General features: G+C 39.6%; 1 protein-coding gene across 2 annotated transcripts in view; it reads left to right on the forward strand.

The window, feature by feature from the left end:
• The window catches only part of Epg5 (ectopic P-granules autophagy protein 5), a 474,230-nt gene that overhangs the window by 108,642 nt on the left and 346,626 nt on the right, over positions 1-18,962 (forward strand). For both annotated transcript variants that reach the window (XM_067119916.1, XM_067119917.1), the window contains 5 exons: positions 5,380-5,607; positions 5,798-5,917; positions 6,306-6,454; positions 6,875-6,974; positions 7,263-7,393. In XM_067119916.1, the coding sequence (XP_066976017.1) occupies positions 5,380-5,607; positions 5,798-5,917; positions 6,306-6,454; positions 6,875-6,974; positions 7,263-7,393 (728 nt within the window). The remainder of the gene's footprint in view (positions 1-5,379; positions 5,608-5,797; positions 5,918-6,305; positions 6,455-6,874; positions 6,975-7,262; positions 7,394-18,962) is intronic.

The raw sequence follows: 18,962 nt of genomic DNA on the forward strand, positions 1-18,962 counted from the left end.
AAATATACGAGATGTACTGAGATGGGGAGGAGATGTACCTTTTTAGTGAGTTATACATGTTATTTCTAATGTTTTTTTGTACTTTATTTTGATAAATTGCAATGACAGCTCACATAATATCGTAAAAGATAAGAACTAAAACCAGCAAGAATCCCTATTCATAGACAAATATACGCAAGATGTACTGGGACTGGTAGATGTAGTACCTTCCCTCATGAAATCTTGTGGGAGACTACAGGCAGTCGCCGGTTTACGACGGTTCCGCCACGAAAAAACCGAGGTTACGGCGCTTTTCAAATATATTCATCAGAAATTATTTCCCGGTTCAGGACGCATGTTCGGTGGTTACGACGCCATCTGTGCTCGATCCGACGGAAGAAATGTGGCCCCAAACGGCAGAATAATCATAATTTGAAGGTTTATTTGATGTAAAACTCAATAATAATGCAGTTTACATCGTTTTCAATGCACCCAGAGCATTAAAATTAAGGTTTTCTTATGATTTTTGACGATTTTCGACGATTTTCCGACTTACAACGATTTTCGGTTCAGGACGACTAAAAAGAACGGAACCCCATCGTAAACCGGGGACCGCCTGTATTCTCTCTCACATCTCTGAGCTGGGGACTGGGATGTTAGTGTTGCCTTAAAGTCATTTATGGCCATTCAGGCGATTTGAATGTTTCCCACAAAATTAGTTCAATTATTGAGGTGCAAAATGAGGATATATATGTGCCAGACGTTTCATATGTAATTACTTTACCGGATATTATAATATACCTCCTATCCATAGGGGGTTAGAAAATAATTTTTTGTGCATTTACAGGAGGGCATGTAATGTTATGGAAATATATAGCTATAGTATGGCAGGTAAAACCTGGACAAGGAATGATGCTAGGACAACAGGAGAAATGTTTTTAATAATAATTCTATTGTAATTTAAAAAAGAAAACAAAAGCAGCTTAGGTTTAGCAGGAAATATTTTATAACACTCCCCTCTGTCCTTGCCTCCAATGGATAACTCTGATGGTGACTGTGAATTGTAAGCGTCTAAATTTGCAAAAAGCGTGAAAATAAAGTACAAAATTGCTGGGTAAATACATAAGAAATTATTTAAAAGTGTCACTCAATGCTCTATGATGATGGAGGCCAATGGCTTTGCGAATGGTTTGAGTAAAACCATTAATAAAAGATAAAATGTAAAATTATTCACAACATGAAAAGCAAGATTTTTTCACTTTGGATCTGACAGGGCTATTTCCTTAGAATAGAATGGCCCCCCCTCAATGAGCAAGTGCCTTGTTGAAGTCACAAGAGTTCAGCATGGAATATTTTTTAATTCTGTGTTGAATCTGTGTGATGGGCGACAGGGCTCTCAAACTAGGGATTCAGTTTTCCCAGTTTAGATCAAAATTTCTCACTGTACTCTTTCTCTCCTTCTCTTTACTGCATCAGTCTCTGTAAGATATTATTAGCTTTTCCATCCTTGGTGTCCAGTCTCTCACTGTCTTGATGATCAAGAATAGATACCATTGCTAGGATTTAAGTCTGTTTTCAAAGCTAATAATAATGAGCTTTGGTGGTTTCATCAGTATACTAGATATTGATATGTATAGGTCAGGACTATCATTAAGAACTGGCCCATGTATTCCAGGTGTGGGCTGATTTTTCTGGGATAGGTCTCAAGGCTTTCTGTTTGGTTTTGTGCACCAAGATGATTAGAACATTTTTAAAACATTATGAACACACACACACACACCAACAGTGTGCATATGTGTTAATACCAATTAGTTAAAGAGACTCATATTAGCAGTATCTTTTCCTGAGAGAGAGAGAGAGAGAAGGGCTGAACTGAGTATCTATTTATCTATCTATTTCTCACATTCTACCCTTTGGTGTGTGAGAGAGAGAAAGAGAGAGAGAGAGAGAGGGGAAGAAAAACAAGAGAAATTGATTTGATCATGTTGTGGCAACATCTATCAACCGTTGGTCAGAAATGTCAAGTAATTTGACATATTTGACAGGTTCACCCTCGCCCCTGAGCTCCAAGAGTCAGGAAAAGATCGGGGTTGAAATTTGTTTGTTTAAAATTTTTCATAACTTACTACAGAAATGTATAAATTTTGTAATTACAGTATATTATTATTATTATTATTATTATTATTATTATTATTATTATTATTATTATTATTATTATTATAATAGGTAAATCATTTATTTATCACACAAAACAAATAAACATACTATAAAAATTCTGTCTTTTCTTGAGAGAGAGAGAGAGAGAGAGAGAGAGAGAGAGAGAGAGAGAGAGAGAGAGAGAGAGAGAGAGAGAGAGAGAGATTGAGATTTTTCAGTACTGTATATCCTTCGCAGTGGTATTGCCACGAAGTTGGCAACACTGACCCATTAAGGTGGTGACACCAACCACCCAACCCTTGCTGTCAGGAAACTTGACATATCTGACAGGTTCATCCTCTCACCTCTCTCCAAGACTTATAGCAAAAGGTTAGGGGTCGATATGTATTCCTTTAAAATTTTACACCATTTATTAATTTATAAACTAAAATCTTACTGATTCACTATATTTTCTTCAATGAATTGATATTATTGCTGTTTACATTAATATTATTTGAAAATTAGTAAATCATTTATTTGCCATGCAAAACAAATAAATATACATCTCAGTAAGAGAGAGGGAGAGAGAATTATATTTTTATTATTTATTATTTAATCTTATTAAACTTATAATATTAATATTTGAAAATTACTACAGGCAGTCCCCAGTTATCGGCGGCCTCGGTTATCAGCAATCCAGTTTTACGGCGCTTGTCTAGTGACGATGATAACCGAATTTTCGACACATATTCCTGGTTATTGGCGCCGATCTCCAGTTATCGGTGCTGATCCCCTGTTATCGGCGGCGCTGGTCCCCGGTTATTGGCGCTATTATCGCCGATTTCCCGTTGTCGGCGATTTTCGGTTATCATCACGCCGTCGGGAATGGTACCCCACCGATAACCGGGGACTGCCTGTATTGTAAATCATTATTTTATCATAAAATGTGTATGTAGATACAGTACACTGTTCAGTCACGAAAATAATATGAAAATACAGAATATTGCGCTACAAAAAAATCTGCAAATGGGTGAGTTTCCCATGAATAATTTATAGATAGGTTCCACAGAAAATTCTGCAAATTGTGAGAACATGCTTATCAGGGGGTTTACCGTACAGGCAGTCCCTGGGTTACAACGGGCTTGGCTTACGATGTTCCGAGTTTACAGCGCTCTTCATATATAGTCATTAAAAATTATTTCCCAGTTTACAATGCATGTTCTGGGTTTATGACGCCGATCCAAAATGGCAGAATGGTCAAAATTTGGAGGTTTTTAATGAAAAACTCAATTAAAATGCAGGTTATGCCATTTCAAGATGCCAAGAGGATTAGAAGTAAGGTTTTTGTACAATTTTCTGCTATATTTCGGACGACGTTGATCCGAACGGAAGAGAAATGGATCCAAAACTGCAGAGTGGTCAAAATTTGGAGGTATTTTTTATGAAAAACTCAATAAAAGTGCAGGATATGTTGTTTTCAAGACACCCGTAGGATTAAAAGTAAGGCTTTCATATGATTTTCGATGATATTTTGGACGATGCCTGTCCAAACGGAAGAAATAACATTTACATTCGAAGAGCAATATTCACTAATTACTGATTTTTATTTTATCTTCATGATTAAATACATTTTTTAGAAAAAAAATTGATTTAATAATTTTCAAATGTTAATATTAAGGTAACCACAGCAAAGTATCAATAAAATTTAAAATTAAAATCCCATGAAATCACAAAACAGCTTACTGTTGTTAAACTTGAGTTGAACTCACTCTCTCTCTCTCTCTCTCTCTCTCTCTCTCTCTCTCTCTCTCTCTCTCTCTCTCTCTCTCTCTCTCTCTCTCTCTCTCTCTCTCATAGAACAGTACAGTATTCACTAATTACTGAATTTTATTTTTTTTAATGATTAAATGTATTTTTTATGATAAATAAATTATTTACCAATTTTCAAATATTAATATTAAGGTCACCACAGAAAAGTATCAATAAAAATTTAAATTAAAATCCTGCGTAATCGCAAAACAGCTTACCGATGTGAACAACTCAGTTCAACCTCTTTGTCTCTCTCTCATAGAGCAATATCCACCAATTACTGATTTTCATTTTATTTCCATGATTAAATACATTTTTTATGACAAAAAACTGATTTAGTAGTTTTCAAATATTGATATTAATGTATTCTCTCTTCCTCCATAATTATTCATGAATTTGATATGTAAGTAAGGCCAACTGCCCATCTCTCTCTCTCTCTCTCTCTCTCTCTCTCTCTCTCTCTCTCTCTCTCTCTCTCTCTCTCTCTCTCTCTCTCTCTATGTACTGTATATCAAGGGCTGTGCATACACTACCAGGAGGGTGAGTAGTATTTGTTTTCTCTCTCTCTCTCTCTCTCTCTCTCTGTGATAAGAGAAAGAGATTTTTTATGCATATGTAACATGTATGTTTATTTGTTTTGTATATTTTGTAGATAAACGTGGCTCACTTTGTCATTCATTTTTTCATATTTTCCTTGCTATAATTACTTTTTGCATTTCAATAACTAGGAAAAATTAGTCCAGATTTTACATAGATCTGTGAAATTCTATGAGTAAAAACAAAAGATTTTTGAAAGGGAGAGAAAGGCAAGCCAGCACACATTGTTTCAATGTGTTTGCTGTCTAATGCATCGTTGTGTATGTTCTGGTCAACTGAATGGATTTAAGCGCACTTCACGCTATGGCTGGTGTTAGTTGAGCACAGGATAATGTTCATAGTAAGATGGTAGGAATTATTTAATAATAGAAATGTGAAAAATTTGTAGGCTTGCAGATAATGGGTGATGAAAGAACTGTTCAGGATATATGAATGATATTTTATAAGGATTTTTCATGCATCTGGCAAGTTCAAATAACTGGCAACCTTTTGGTTTCCCTTTGGTGCCAAAGGTGATAATGATAATATTTGAGTAAATGCTTGCAGTATTGCTATATTATGGAGTATTGCTAGGAACAAACACTGGTAGTCTACGAGACCCTAGTATATATTTTTATCCATTTTGGAAGGAAAAATTGAGGGTCTTATATGCCATCAAATATATGTGTATATAGGTTTAGAACATGCTGTTTTAGTTTGGTTTCTCAATCATATTATTTCCAGAATCAGCATTCCTATATAGTTCAAAGCTCAGTATGTGCAATCATTCATGCATTTATTTTGTATAATTTACAACAAAGCAGGTTTTTTGTGCTTTTTAGCATTTTACCTCCAATGGAACATCTTTTGTTTTTTCAGGAAAAATTATGTAATATTGGGAGCATGGCTCTGTATCTATTTCGCGCCCTGCCTTTACAACTGTGGGAGCCTAGTGACGATGACATAACCTGTGTATCACATTGGCTGCTCTTCACCCCTGTTCCCAGCATTGAAAATCAGTTGGCAAGAGTAATTATAACAAAACTGAACTGGAATGAAAGCACTCCAAAAGTAGCACTTGCTCTCCCTCATCAGCTCCATCGAAGAGTGAGTTTGAATTTTCTCTCATTATTATTATTTAATTTCTTGTTGAAATGAATGACTTAAGGGTCACCAATTATGTATCCTCTCAGGATTGTGCTCGGCTTTTTATTCAAGCAAATATCTTCTTAGCTTTATGCTATTCTTTTGAGCTTATTACTCATTCTACAAGTGACCTATTGCCACTCTTTTCCAGGTTGCTTTGACAGTATTAGAATCATACATGAAAGTTTCAAGGGAGATGAGTCAACGAAGCATATTGACAGAGGGTGTAAAGCAAGTCACGTCAGTGATGTATGCACCTTCCCCTGAACGTGTTAGTATTTACTTCCTTGTATGAAGTAGAGTTTATGTATCATTGTTTTTATTGTTATTTATATCAAGTACTATATTGGTTGTTTAATTGTAAGGATGCTCAGGAAAAATTAAAAAAAAAATTGGCCATTGTCTTTATGATGGCTTACCATCTTGCAAGGATTTTGACTAGGCTTTTTCGTGGTGCACAGTTACTACAGTTGTCTTTTTCTGTGGATTTACACATACGCACACATTCTCTTTTGATGGTTCTTCAGACAGTCTGTAGTATACTAACATTATGAACTATAAATTAAAATCAGGAACATTTTTATTGTGAGTTTTACCCATTCATTTTTATAGTCAAGTAATTACAACTAGAAATTTGTATTTCAATTTTTTCTCTGAAGGTTTTCTGTGATTGGGCCTGGAATTTGCTGACTTGCTTACGACTGCATTTGCTAGATCAGCCTATGCGCCAAGTCTGCTCCATGTTGAAAGCTCCATCATCATTACTTAAAAACATCCCAGATCCAACTTCAGCTGCAATCCAGCAAGGGTAAGAGATTAAAACTTGAGTTGATATTTTTCCCTTTACCAAATACCACGATACCAAAAGATAATATTTTCATCGTTGATTTAGCATTACAGTATTTGTAAGACTAAGGGTAGGCAAATTTGAGGTTAAGCACTCATACATTTGTGTTGGATTTATGAAAACTGATGAAATTCAGACATTTTTGTGTTTATAGGAAAATGGTATCAAATTTTCATTCAAGAAGTTATCCAGATTCCACTTTCATTGTAACTTGACATTCAGAGCTCCCTATTATTTTAGGTCCCTTGTTTTTAGTATTTAATTAAAATGCCTGAAATAAGATTACTGTTGCAAAGTTGAAATTGAATCTTGTGTGAACATGCAAAACCTAGATTTTTGCACTATTTCTGTTTCTATGTGTTGTACTTTTTTATAATTTAGGTCAACAATGAATGTAGTAAAACGGGGCTTAATGGACCGTGAGCCTCTGGCTCTTTACGCGTCGTTGCTTCTGACTACTTGGGGTCACTCCCTGCCTGAGGTTGGTGCTGTTGATATTTGGCTTCTCAGAGCAATATTTCTTAGTGATAGTTCAGGACTTTCAGTTTTGTCACGTGCTTTATATAGTATTCCTTAAACTTGTGACTTAAAAAGTACTATGAGAATCTGTGGTAATAAATGTTAGCCTGTTAATTTGTAAAAGAATTGTCTGTAATGGAGAGGACAGATGAAATAATAAAGATTATTCTGTACTGCACTTAATGAAATGTAATTTTCAAGTGTTTTTTTTAAATGTACAAAGTTTTGCTTTTTCATGCTTGCTCTGCAGTTTTGTGAACATGGTGTAGACTGCGTCCATGAGCTGGTATTGCATGGAAGATATGAGGCTGTTCTCTCAGCTTTAGTTCATATAATGCCTCTGTTTTTCAATCAACCTGAAGACATTACTTCAAATACAAAGTAAGTAGTCTTAAGTAAATAGATTTAGTTATTGCAGAAAAGTATAAGGTTTATTATTGCTTATTTTATGTAAATGCCAGTACCAATATAAAGTGTAATGATTTTAAGTCTTTTATTTTGATTACTTTTAATGAAAATCTGTAATTTTTCTTTGATGACAGGTAAAAATGAGAGTAGTTAGCTAGTACAGTAAACGGTTTACCATTTATAGCAAAACTATAGTGTTGAAGTTATCGGAACCTTTGGAGTTATTATACTTTCCAGAGTTAATGACTTGGGAGTTATAGAATGATAGCATGAATTATCACACTAGTTGATTTTGCTTTTGAATGATGTAATACAATAAATCTTATTCATGTAATGTGTAACTAGAGAGAGAGAGAGAGAGAGAGAGAGAGAGAGAATTTGATTATATGGTGGAAGTAACTCAACATTTACAGCATTTTTTACAAAGAAAAAATATAAAGAATGCCCCCATTATGTTGTTATAGTCCAATCAGCTTTGGCTTTCTGTATATTTTACCTCATTTGTCAGATTCCACTATACAGTATTTGCATTATTAATGTAGACCATAGTGACATTTTCTTGTATTTCCATGCCATTGCCCTCTCAATGCCTTGAAGAAGTCCTTGGGCTTCACTGTAAAACCTTGTGTTGTGTGGAGAAGCCATGTGATGGCAAAAGGGCACATGAACAGTAGGATTTTCTCTTTCCTTTGTTTGACCTTAGAAGTCTCTCTGTCTTTAACTACAGTCAGGCCATCTACTTTACATATGTTCTCTTCACTTTCTTCCATCTTGTTGTCCTCCCTCTCTAACTATAATCTGAGCCGAAGATCTTCGTTGACAACCATGAAATGATCTTGGACTTTGATTTGAACAACATTTTGGAATTTATGCCCTTACTCCATGAGGCACAGACTTTGGTCTGTGAAGTGTCTGGCTCCCTCAATCCAGTACTAAGTATCCCATAATTGTGGGTAATGGGTGGTGCCAGGTGTTGGAGCTGACAGTGGGAAGGGTTTTTGCTCCTACTGACCAGTGTTTGCCCGCCCTAAGGAAGTCAGCCTCTTCTTAATAGAGGATTGGTTCTCACTGAAGCCCCTCCTATGTTGAGCTGCATGGGAGAGAGGAGTCATATCCTTTGATAAGGGACGGATCTTTTTGGGCTTGCTATAGCAATTTCAGCCTCATCTGATGAAGTGGGTGCTCCGTCAAAACACCCAAAAGTTGATGATCCCAGCATTGACATGGACATGGCTAGGAAACCTTCTTCAAGTGTAATTATACTGGAACCCTATCCCCCAGCACAGAGTAAAGGGAAGTTTTCTAGAAATGTTTTTGAAATAGGATCAGAGATCTTGTTTCATAAATATCTGACCGTCAGTCTTGAAGATCCTAATTGGGACAATTTTAATGGGTAGAGTCATCGTGAAGTGTTGAGGCCATAAACCTAAGGTGATATCTCAAGGTTGGGGAAAACTGATAATAGAAGAAAGTGAAATATTAAAAACATTATTGGATCTTGGAAGAGTTAAACTTGATTGCATCATATATGCTCTCTTGAATCTCTCCATGAATCTCTCCAAGGGATTGATATGTGCCTCTCAGCTAATAACGTATTCAGAAGAGAAACTCTTAGAAGAATGGAGAGGACAGGGTGTAATAAGAATTGCAAGAATTAAGAAGATCAAAAGAGCCTTACTTTTGCTTCCCAGTTGGATTTATTACATTCAGTTCCATCAACTTAGCTTATACAGTGGCACCTCAACTTAGCGGAATTTGTTACTTAAAGGACTCGTCTGAGTCCAGTAAAAATTATCAGAGTACAGGCAGTCCCCGGTTTACGACGGTTCCGGCTTACGACGTTCCGAGGTTACGACGCTTTTCAAATATATTCATCAGAAATTATTTCCTGGCTTACTTAAACGACGCTATCGACGCCGATCCGACGGAAGAAATATGGCCCCAAAATGGCAGAATAATCATAATTTGAAGGTTTTTTGATGTAAAACTCAATAATAATGCAGTTTACATCGTTTTCAATGCACCCAAAGCATTAAAAGTAAGGTTTTCTTATGATTTTTGACGATTTTCGACGATGTTCCGGCTTAACGATTTTCGGTTACGACGGGCGAAAGAACGAACCCCGTATTTTGTACTTACAAGATAAATCTAGTTAGTACAATAGGTTTATTGGAAAGCAGACTGAGGCTTTCTTGTTTGTTCCTGTGAGGTGGAGGGTGAATGAATAAACAAACATAGTCGTGTTGACTGATGCTTTCCTGGCTGTGCCTGTGAGGGTGGATAGTGGACAAAGATGTGCACATACATGACCAATGCTTTCCCCCTTTGTGCATGATGTTAGGAAAGAATATGCACTTACTGTGGGCCCAACTCTCTCTCTCTCTCTCTCTCTCTCTTCTGTATTGTACTGTACTTAATACAGTACATTATTGTAGTGCTCTCTTTCTCTCTCTCTCTGTTTCCTACCCTATTTTTATTGGCATTACTTAATGCAGTACTGTATTGCACTGTACTAATACATTAATGTAGTGTTACACATTTTTCAGTTTGTGTGCATGTTTACAACGTATATGCACATGTATGCATCATGTTAGGATAAACTATGCTCTCTCTCTCTCTCTCTCTCTCTCTCTCTCTCTCTCTCTCTCTCTCTCTCTCTCTCTCTCTCTCTCTCTCTCTCTCTCTCTATTATGAAGAATTTTGGGGTAATTGTTAAAAAAGAAACAATGTTTATGTTTTACTTATAATTTATGGGTTTTTTATGGGTTTTGTATACAGTACTGTACAGCTCTTTACACATCTTGTAAGTGTAAGTAGGTACAGGTATGTTCACATATTGTGAGAAGCAAGTCATTTTGCAGACATATATGTGAGTTTGAATATGTAACTCAGTACTTTAATTTGAATGATAATTACAAAATAGTGGTCAGGATAGGCTGTTGGATGCTTTACATGGAATTGCACTAGGCCGTAAGCTATGAGTGTTATCCCTGGGGTACCCTGTTGTGTAGGTCTTTGTCTCTTAGCGGATTTTGTTACATAGCAGAATGGGCAGACCCCTGAGCTGTTCATTAAGTTGAAGTGACACTGTGTAATAGAAGCTGCATGGATATGTTTTAAGTTTAAACATTATATCCCAAGACCAGGAAGATGTTTTTATTGTCAAGAATATGGTCATATCTTATAATATTGTTGGTAGAAAATACAAGGCAAGCATGCCATGTGCGTTAAGGGTAGCGAACCTTAGCCTGGTGAATGTTATAGATAAACAAAATGCATACATTGTGGAGATAGTCATCCATTCTCTGAAAAGAATTGTGATGTGCACATTATGGAAGAAGAATTATAGAAATTAGGAGATCTGAACTCATCACATTTATAGAGGCTAAACAAAAAATATTAAGCATTTTTGTTAGGCCGGGAATATCATTTTCTAGTATTGCTGCTAGCCGAAGAAGGGACATGAATGCAACCACCTGTCTGGAGGTTGTGTCAGCACTAACTAGCACTCCTGCCTCTTTGGAGATTGTACCAGTTGTATTTGCTGTTTCTGTCTTTCTGGAGCCTCTCAGAGCTTCAGAGGCTGCACCAGTAATGTCTGACACTTTCACCGCTCCGGAGGCAGCACCAGTTTTTTCTGTTGCTCCGAAGCATGAAATTTCACCTACAAGACACTATCAGGGGTGCCCAACAGCCTTGATTCTAGGGAGGCTGTGCCAAGTGTGGTAGGTTCCTCCTTCACGCAAACAGCACAATCATCATCCTTGAAATGGAAAGCAACCGAAAGTATGAATTAATAAATAAAATAAAAACATTGAAAAGGGCCACTAATTTACTCGGTATAAGTAAAATTTATTCCTTTTCTCTCGTGGAACTGTCAGGAATTAGAGCTAAGTGGGAAGAACGAGAGCTGCTCATTTTGGAAGTGTATAGCTCCACAGAAAACTATGATAGGTAATAATATGTATCCGAGCCCACAAGAGTATGAAGCCTATCACTCCCTTATAACATAAATATAGGACGACATGGGAGTGTAGCCCTATATATTGATAATAGCACCCCACAGAATCCCTTTACCATCCAGTTTACACTGCAAGTGATAATTGTGCATATCCATTTGCAAAGAAAATATACTTTATGCTCTCTTTATTTCCCACGTGGTGAAGTCTTACCCTTTGATGAATTCAGATCCATCATTCAACAGCTACTATGTTCTCTTGTTGTTCTGGGAGATATGAATAGCATATACCTTCTTTGGGGTGATATAGCTGCGAGTCAAAGAGGAGAGTGCCCTTCCATCATAGAAAGTGAATACAGTAAACCCCCGTATATGCGGGGGATGCGTTCCAGACCCACCCACCCCCCCGCAAATAGCTAAAATCCGGGAATATTTACAACCCCCCCCCTTTAAAAACACTTATACCTGTCTACCATGAAAGGTGAAACACCAAAGTATGCCTAGGAATGCCAGCCTACATCAAATATAGATTAAACTATTTCCTTGTTACTGTATTAATCTTTGAAGTGATATTTTATTAATATAATTTCCAAGCCATCTTAAACATTTTATCGTTACATGTATATATACGTACTGTATGGCTTACAGCTGTAGGTGAAAATAATTCGGTCCCCCCTACGTATTCAGCCGCGCACATTTTCTTTCATACAGTTACAAGTCGTCTCATTTTCTTTTAGAGGGGAACCATTGGTATTTATACGTAATTCACAAAAAGAGAGAGAAAAAAAAGTATGCACATTTAAAAAAATTTAATACTACGTACATATTAAGATTACTACATACGTAAATCATACGGGTACTCACCAGTGATGAATGTTGATTAAAGATGATGATGATGAATTAGCTGTGCAGTCCGATGAATGACGATGAAGATATGACTGCACAGCAAAGCAGAGGAATTACAAATCATCTGAGGGTGCCTCTTCACCTTCAGGAGGCGCTTCAGGAGGCACTTCTTCAGTTGATTTGGGAGGCACTACTTCAGGTGATTGGGGAGGCACTACTTCAGGCAATTCAAGAGGCACTTCTTCGGGCAATTGGAGAGGCACTTCTTCAGGCGATTCAAGAGGCTCTACTTCAGTTGATTTGGGAGGCTTTGGAGGGGCCTTCTTCGTCCGTATAATGAATATGGTGATAGGCAGCAGCTGCTGTCGCTGCTTTTTCATGGTGGTAAGGGCTTGATTATAGGGCTCCAATGCTAAGTCAAGGATGTTTGAAAACTTTAAGGAGTGTTCCGTATAAGGATCCCATGTTGAAACACTCCTGTGTATCCTTGATCATGCTCTTAATGTGGGACAGATGTTCCAAAGTCAGGCCACCCTCCTCTTCCTCCTGCTCCTCCCCTGAACCTGGCGTACTTTCTTCCTCACTGGCAGACTTCATCAGCACACCTAGAATCCTCGCCAACTGGACAACCATTATTAATGGCTGAATGTTGAATTTCTTCAGGAGAGAAGCCCCTATAATCATGAACACACTCCGGCCACAACTTGTTCCAGCACGCGTTCAGGGTCTTCTTCATGTCATTCAGTGATCAGCTGATGATGGGCAGACGTGGCATTCGTGAATTTATGCCAGTATTCTTTTAGCGTAAATTCACTGTCATTGTCCATTGCATTCACAAGGTGCTGGAGGGAGATCCCGGTATAGTGTGCCTTGACAGCACGGATCACGCCCTGGTCCATAGGCTGGAGGAGAGAGGTGGTGTTGGGGGGGGAGGAACTCAAGCTGGACTCCCTTGTAATAAAGATCGAGAGGGTGGCCACCAGCATTATCCATAATCAGCAACACCTTGAACTCCATGCCCAAATTGTTCAGGTATTGCCTAACGTGAGGGATGAAGCTTTGATGGAACCGGTACTCTGTAAAGACTTTGGTGATCCAGGCCTTAGGGTTATGCATCCAGAACACAGGAAGCAATGCCTTGTTCTTATCCTTGAGGGCCCTGGGGTTTGCAGCCTTGTAAATGAGGCCTGGTTTAAGCATGAAACCAGCCACATTCCCACACATGATGTGGGTAACCCTATCCTTCTGGGCATTGAATCCAGAGGCTTTAGCTTCGTCCTTCATAAGGTATGTCCAGGAAGGCATCTTCTTCCAGAACAGGCCAGTCTCATCCATATTGAACACCTGTTCTGGATGGTAGCCCTTCTCCTTGATGATTTTCTTGAAGGTCTCCGGATCTTTCGCGGCTGCTTCAATGTCTGCAGAAGCTGATTCCCCATGCATAGTAACAGACTGTAGGTGGAACTGCTTTTGAAATTGGTGGAACCACCCCTTGCTGGCCTGGAAACCTTGAGGCGCTCATGATGGTCCTGCTTGGGGCTCTTTCCCCTCTCCTTCTTCTGCTTCTGTAGGTGCTGGTTCATTGAAGCCTAAAAATTCTAATTCCCCTTCAACGCCTTCCTCTACCATTACTATGTCGTCGCCTTCTGTAGCAGTTGATAACTGCTGGTAGAGTTGTCGTGCTTTCTCACGAATGATGTTGGAGTTGAGGGGCACGTTCTTCTTCCAGCAGTCCTTTATCCAGAATGCCAGCACAGATTCTATCTTCACGATTGTTTTATCCCGCACTGTCACAACTGTCTTTGCACTACCGAAGTAGCTCATACTGACAGACTTTCGTATCTCCGTCTCTTTCTTCTTGATATATCTCACTGTGCTCTCATTAACATTATAATGGTGGCCAACTGCACAAAACTTTTGCCCTCCTTTAACATATCAAGAACTTTCACCTTCTCAAGTTTCATAACAGTCTTCTTTCTTTTAGACTCTTTGCCAGAAGCCTTAGAAGGAGCAGGGCGTGGGCGTTTTTTAGGAGGCATTTTATGGCCAAATACCGCTGATGCACAAAGATTAAGAAACCAAACACAAAGATGCGCGATTTCACACAGTAAGAAGATCCTGCGAACTGCGCATGAACTGAGAAGGATGCCGTGGATGCAGTCTCCCAGAATTCCATGTTCGCGAGTTGGTCGTGAATGTGCAGCCAGTCAGCACCAAGTGAACAGCCAGTGAGCACCAAGGAAAATGAATGGTGTTTCTGGGTTGGCTGCTTTGCAGATGACAGCCAATAGTGTGTCGAGTATCATTGGTCCTGGGTACACAGTGTTCAGCATCTCGAGTTCTTTATATTTGCGGAGAGGTGGCTTGGGTGAAGCACTTTTAAGAAAAACAAATATATGTTATTGAAATTTTACTGTTTACATTAATATATTACAGTATTGTAATATTTGAAAATTAGTAAATCATTTTTTCATCATACAAAATGTACTTACAGTAGTCATGAATATATACTTAGTACGTACATGAAAATGCAACGCACCGCAGATGTAAACATACGCACCCTGCTATTCCTGTTGTCTTACGTATTTTAGATATGCTGTACATACTACCTGTAGTACTGTACTATGTGTCATCCTAAAACACTTTTTGTATGTATATAATATTTAAAAATCATCCTACAACAAAAATCTAATAAAATGTACAGTACTGTATGCGCAGAATATCAGTGTTAGTATATGGACGTACAATACAGTAGTACCATGCGTATACCGTAGCAGCAGATTATCAGCAAATGACCCAATATAACTCATTTCATTGCTATCTCTCGTCTGTGTGTTTTGTGTGTACAGTATTATGGACTAAGAATATTTTTTGAAATCTTGCATTAAGATGTCCTCTGAATGCTCTGCTTCTTCTAAGGCCTCTGGCAAATAGCCTACAATTAATGACTGATTAGAAGAAAGTAGGCATGATTGTTATGTTAAGAGAGGGCGAAAGTCACGGAAAAGTAGTGGCCCATTACTGCATGACATTAATTGCAGTCGCCTGCATTGAGCATGAAGAAGGGAAAATACTCATGCAGCCCTACCGTACCACCTTCGTTGCCATGTTCAAATACCTAACATGACAGCCCCTCCCGTCATTCATCGTACTGCACAGCTAATTCATCATCATCATCATCTACTGCATACTGTAATCAACATTCATCACCAGTTACTACCCATATGATTTAACTTTATTTATTATTATTACAGGTACCCAGTGTAGTGTTACATAATATTATTTTCTGGGCTCGACCTGTGTCGCCCAGTGAAATGGTTCCAATAGCACACATTTCTAGGTATAAATATTGCTAAATATACCAGAGAAAAAGCTATCCATAATGCCAGGGTTACTACCCCTGGATCAATCACCACAATGGTGTCGGTATGCACTAAGGGGTGAGTGGTAGCCACTATCACAGGTGCTCTGCCCAACAGATCTCTCCGTTCTCAAAGCCCCCAACATGGGAGAGCCGTTCTACCTACTACCTTCCGCTCGCTGCCACCTACCATTGCGCCCGCCATCTTCATTCCAAAATTTAGCACAACACGTGAACACCGTGTCTTTTTCTTTACGTGATTTCAATCTAATTACGGCTTTAATCATGTCATCCCGTGAGGATTTCACACCATCTAAGTTGAGTACTATATCTGATTGGTTTTTAAACGTGAGAGGCACAGTATTTATGAACTGTACATAATATATGTTTACCAGGTGCACAGCCGAACGTGGGCTATGCTTGCCTCTGTTGCGTTTTCGACCTTCAGTCTCCACAATTATAGTTAGCAGAACGAAATTCTGCTGGATACTATCCATTTCTCCATTTTGGTTTTTGGAGCATATTTTGGAGAAATTACCATGTCGCTGGTGAAGAGGCAAGGAACCTTTGTATCATGTCTTGAGCTAGGCTCAACTATTTCTGATCATAGAATTTGAGTCTTTTTATTAATTTCCTTTCCTCCACCAGCGAGTTGGTGCCTTCTCGATGGTGTTATTATTATTATCATGATTATAGCTGATGTGTATAAGGATGGATGGCAAGTCCATACCTGGATTAGTTTATGCATGTGATTCAGCGTCAGAGGTAGGCCACCTTGGTACCTAAAGTTACCTACGAATGATTTTCGGGTTCCTTCTCTGCCACCGAATCATTTATGTTTATATATATAATCTTTAGGCTAACCCACATCATGGGTGGTTAACCTTATATCATATATTAATTTGTTCTGGTAACAAGGTTGGTTTTAAATTCTATTAATAAGGTAGTTACTAGCCTAGCCTACCTGACCAGGCCGTGATATGGTTTTGGAGGGTTAGGCTAGGCATGACATGCGCTCTTACACGATGCTCAGGCTACCTAGCTCACCTGACCCGGCCGTTTTACGGTTTTGGAGGGTGAAGTTAGGCTAGTGAGAGAGTTCCTCATTCACACTTAGCCCACCTGACCAGGCCGTTAGGTTTTGGAGGGTGAGGTTAGGCTAGTGAGAGAGTTCCTCATTCACACTTAGCCCACCTGGCCAGCCCTTTAGGTTTTGGAGGGTGAGGTTAGAATAGTGAGAGGGCTCCTCAATTCATACTTTGCCACCTGACCAGGCCGATTCGGTTTTGGAGGGTGAGGCTAGATTAGTATGAAGGTTCTTCTCTCCCCACACCTGTAGCGCTCAATCCTAGCCTTCCTGACCAGGCCAAAAAGTTTTGGTTTTGGAGGGTAGGCTAGGAACAAGGAGGTTTATCCTCCGGCTTTTTCGTGTATATAGCCTTCTTTACCTGAACGATTAGAATCTGGCGACGTTGCCTGGGCGACATTCTCGTAAGAGGAAAGCCGATTGCTTGCACTCGGCACCTCCGTATAGGAGGTTGTGTTCGGCTTCTCGGAGGGTGCATCCACCTGACCGGTCGCCGTTCCACCGGGTTTCCGCCACTCACCTACCTTTCCCTTTCCGGGCCAGATTAGTTCGGGCGGTGTCTCATTAGCTCGCTACTAATTACTTTTAGTAGTTAGTAGCTGGAGCGTCGAACACTGTCCTGTGAAAGCAAATAAGAGTTACGATATGATAGAATTAGTTGTTTTTAAAAGTACTTTATGTTTACCGCCTGCTTGAGGCAGCGGAGTCTCCGCCGGACTAGTCGGATCTCTCGTTTGTTATTGTCCATTTAACCACCCCGGTGGGTATGGTTTCCGGCATATTTTACGGTTTCCATTATTTGGTTACTGCCCTGGGCGATTTGAGAGATGGGCTATATGCGAACACTCTATTTCGCTCATATTACACCGATTCCATATTATGTGACACAATGAGGTTTCAGTGACAAGTCATGGCGGAGTAACATAGAGTGCTTGCTTATAACATAAATATTAGTTAACCATTCCGTAGCATAAATCTATGTTAAAATAGACTTTTGCTGCCTGACTCAGTTCCGGCGGGTCTTGCCTTGATGATACTCATGTACCATCATCCATAAATCTATGTTAAGATAGACTTTTGCCACCGGACTTAGTTCTGGCGGGTCTTGCCTTGATGATACTTATGTACCATCATTCCACTTACAGATGGTACGTTGTCAGGAGCCAGGGTGCACGGCCGTCCTCCAACAACCCTGCGGACACGAGGTGTGCCGCTCGCACTCCAGCTGCGCGGTGCAAGTTGGAGACCTGGTTGTTTGGCACCCAGACGGCTGTGAGATTTGTTATGCTCTTTACGAGCTGGTAACAGATGAGTCGGTAAGTGTCAAGAGACTGCTAACCTTTAGTTCCTTTTGATTTTAATGGCTCAATATGGATATATGCAAAAAAATTGGAGAATATTTTTAGCAAGTCTTATCTTCTCTTCCAGTCTAACCAAGCAATCCGAGCCTCTTCGCTGTCGACCCTGAAGACCTGGGTCGGCGGATTTGGAAGAAATGTAGCATCTGGCCACCCCTATGTACTGTCGGAGGAGATTTGCAATCTCCTTTATCCGAATGCTTGGATCTCCGCCGCAGTACCAAGACGTGGCCGCCCCACTCATGCGAGGATCAGGAAGAGACGCAGCCCCCAAGACGAAAATCTGTGCGAAGAGGTGGCGAAAGAAGTAGCAGCCATCAACATCCACATCGAACCGATGAGCGTAGATGACCATCAGGTAGAAGGTAGGGTGGTAAGTGAGGCAGGTGAAAGTAGCAGAAATAGATCACTTTTAATTAGTTCACCATCTTCGTCCTCTTCTTTTCAGGGATTTTCCAAGTCGGCTAACCTTGGGGACAGATCTCGGTCTGTTATCCCCAAGGTGAAATCTCTGAAGAAGAAGGACTTACCTAAGCCTTCTAGACCTCAAAGGTCTAATCCGCCAGCTCCTCTAGGTCGTCACTGGCTCCCAAACCAGTGACGTCCTTAAGTAAGGCTACTCCCGTCTAAGGGGGTCGAGGACCAGAGTTTCAAGGCTAAGCCCCACAGCCTAGCTTCGACTCTGAGGCTTTCGTCGACCTGCTGATGCAGAGGATCGACTCTAAGGTTGAAGCTCGGCTACAAGATCTCTCGTCTCAGCTTGTCACAAGCTTAGAGACCTCCGGACAGTCAGTGCTGTCATTGGCACAGAGGATGCAGGCCCAGGAAAGCTTGCTCTCCGGATTCATCCAATCCAGAGCAGTACAGCAGTCACATGTTGTCCCGGATGCCTCCAGACTGCTCCCCTTTGATAAGGGGAACCCGTGGCGGCT

Source organism: Macrobrachium rosenbergii, chromosome 17 (genome assembly GCF_040412425.1).
Source record: "Macrobrachium rosenbergii isolate ZJJX-2024 chromosome 17, ASM4041242v1, whole genome shotgun sequence".
In the NCBI taxonomy this organism is placed as follows: Eukaryota; Metazoa; Arthropoda; class Malacostraca; order Decapoda; family Palaemonidae; genus Macrobrachium; species Macrobrachium rosenbergii.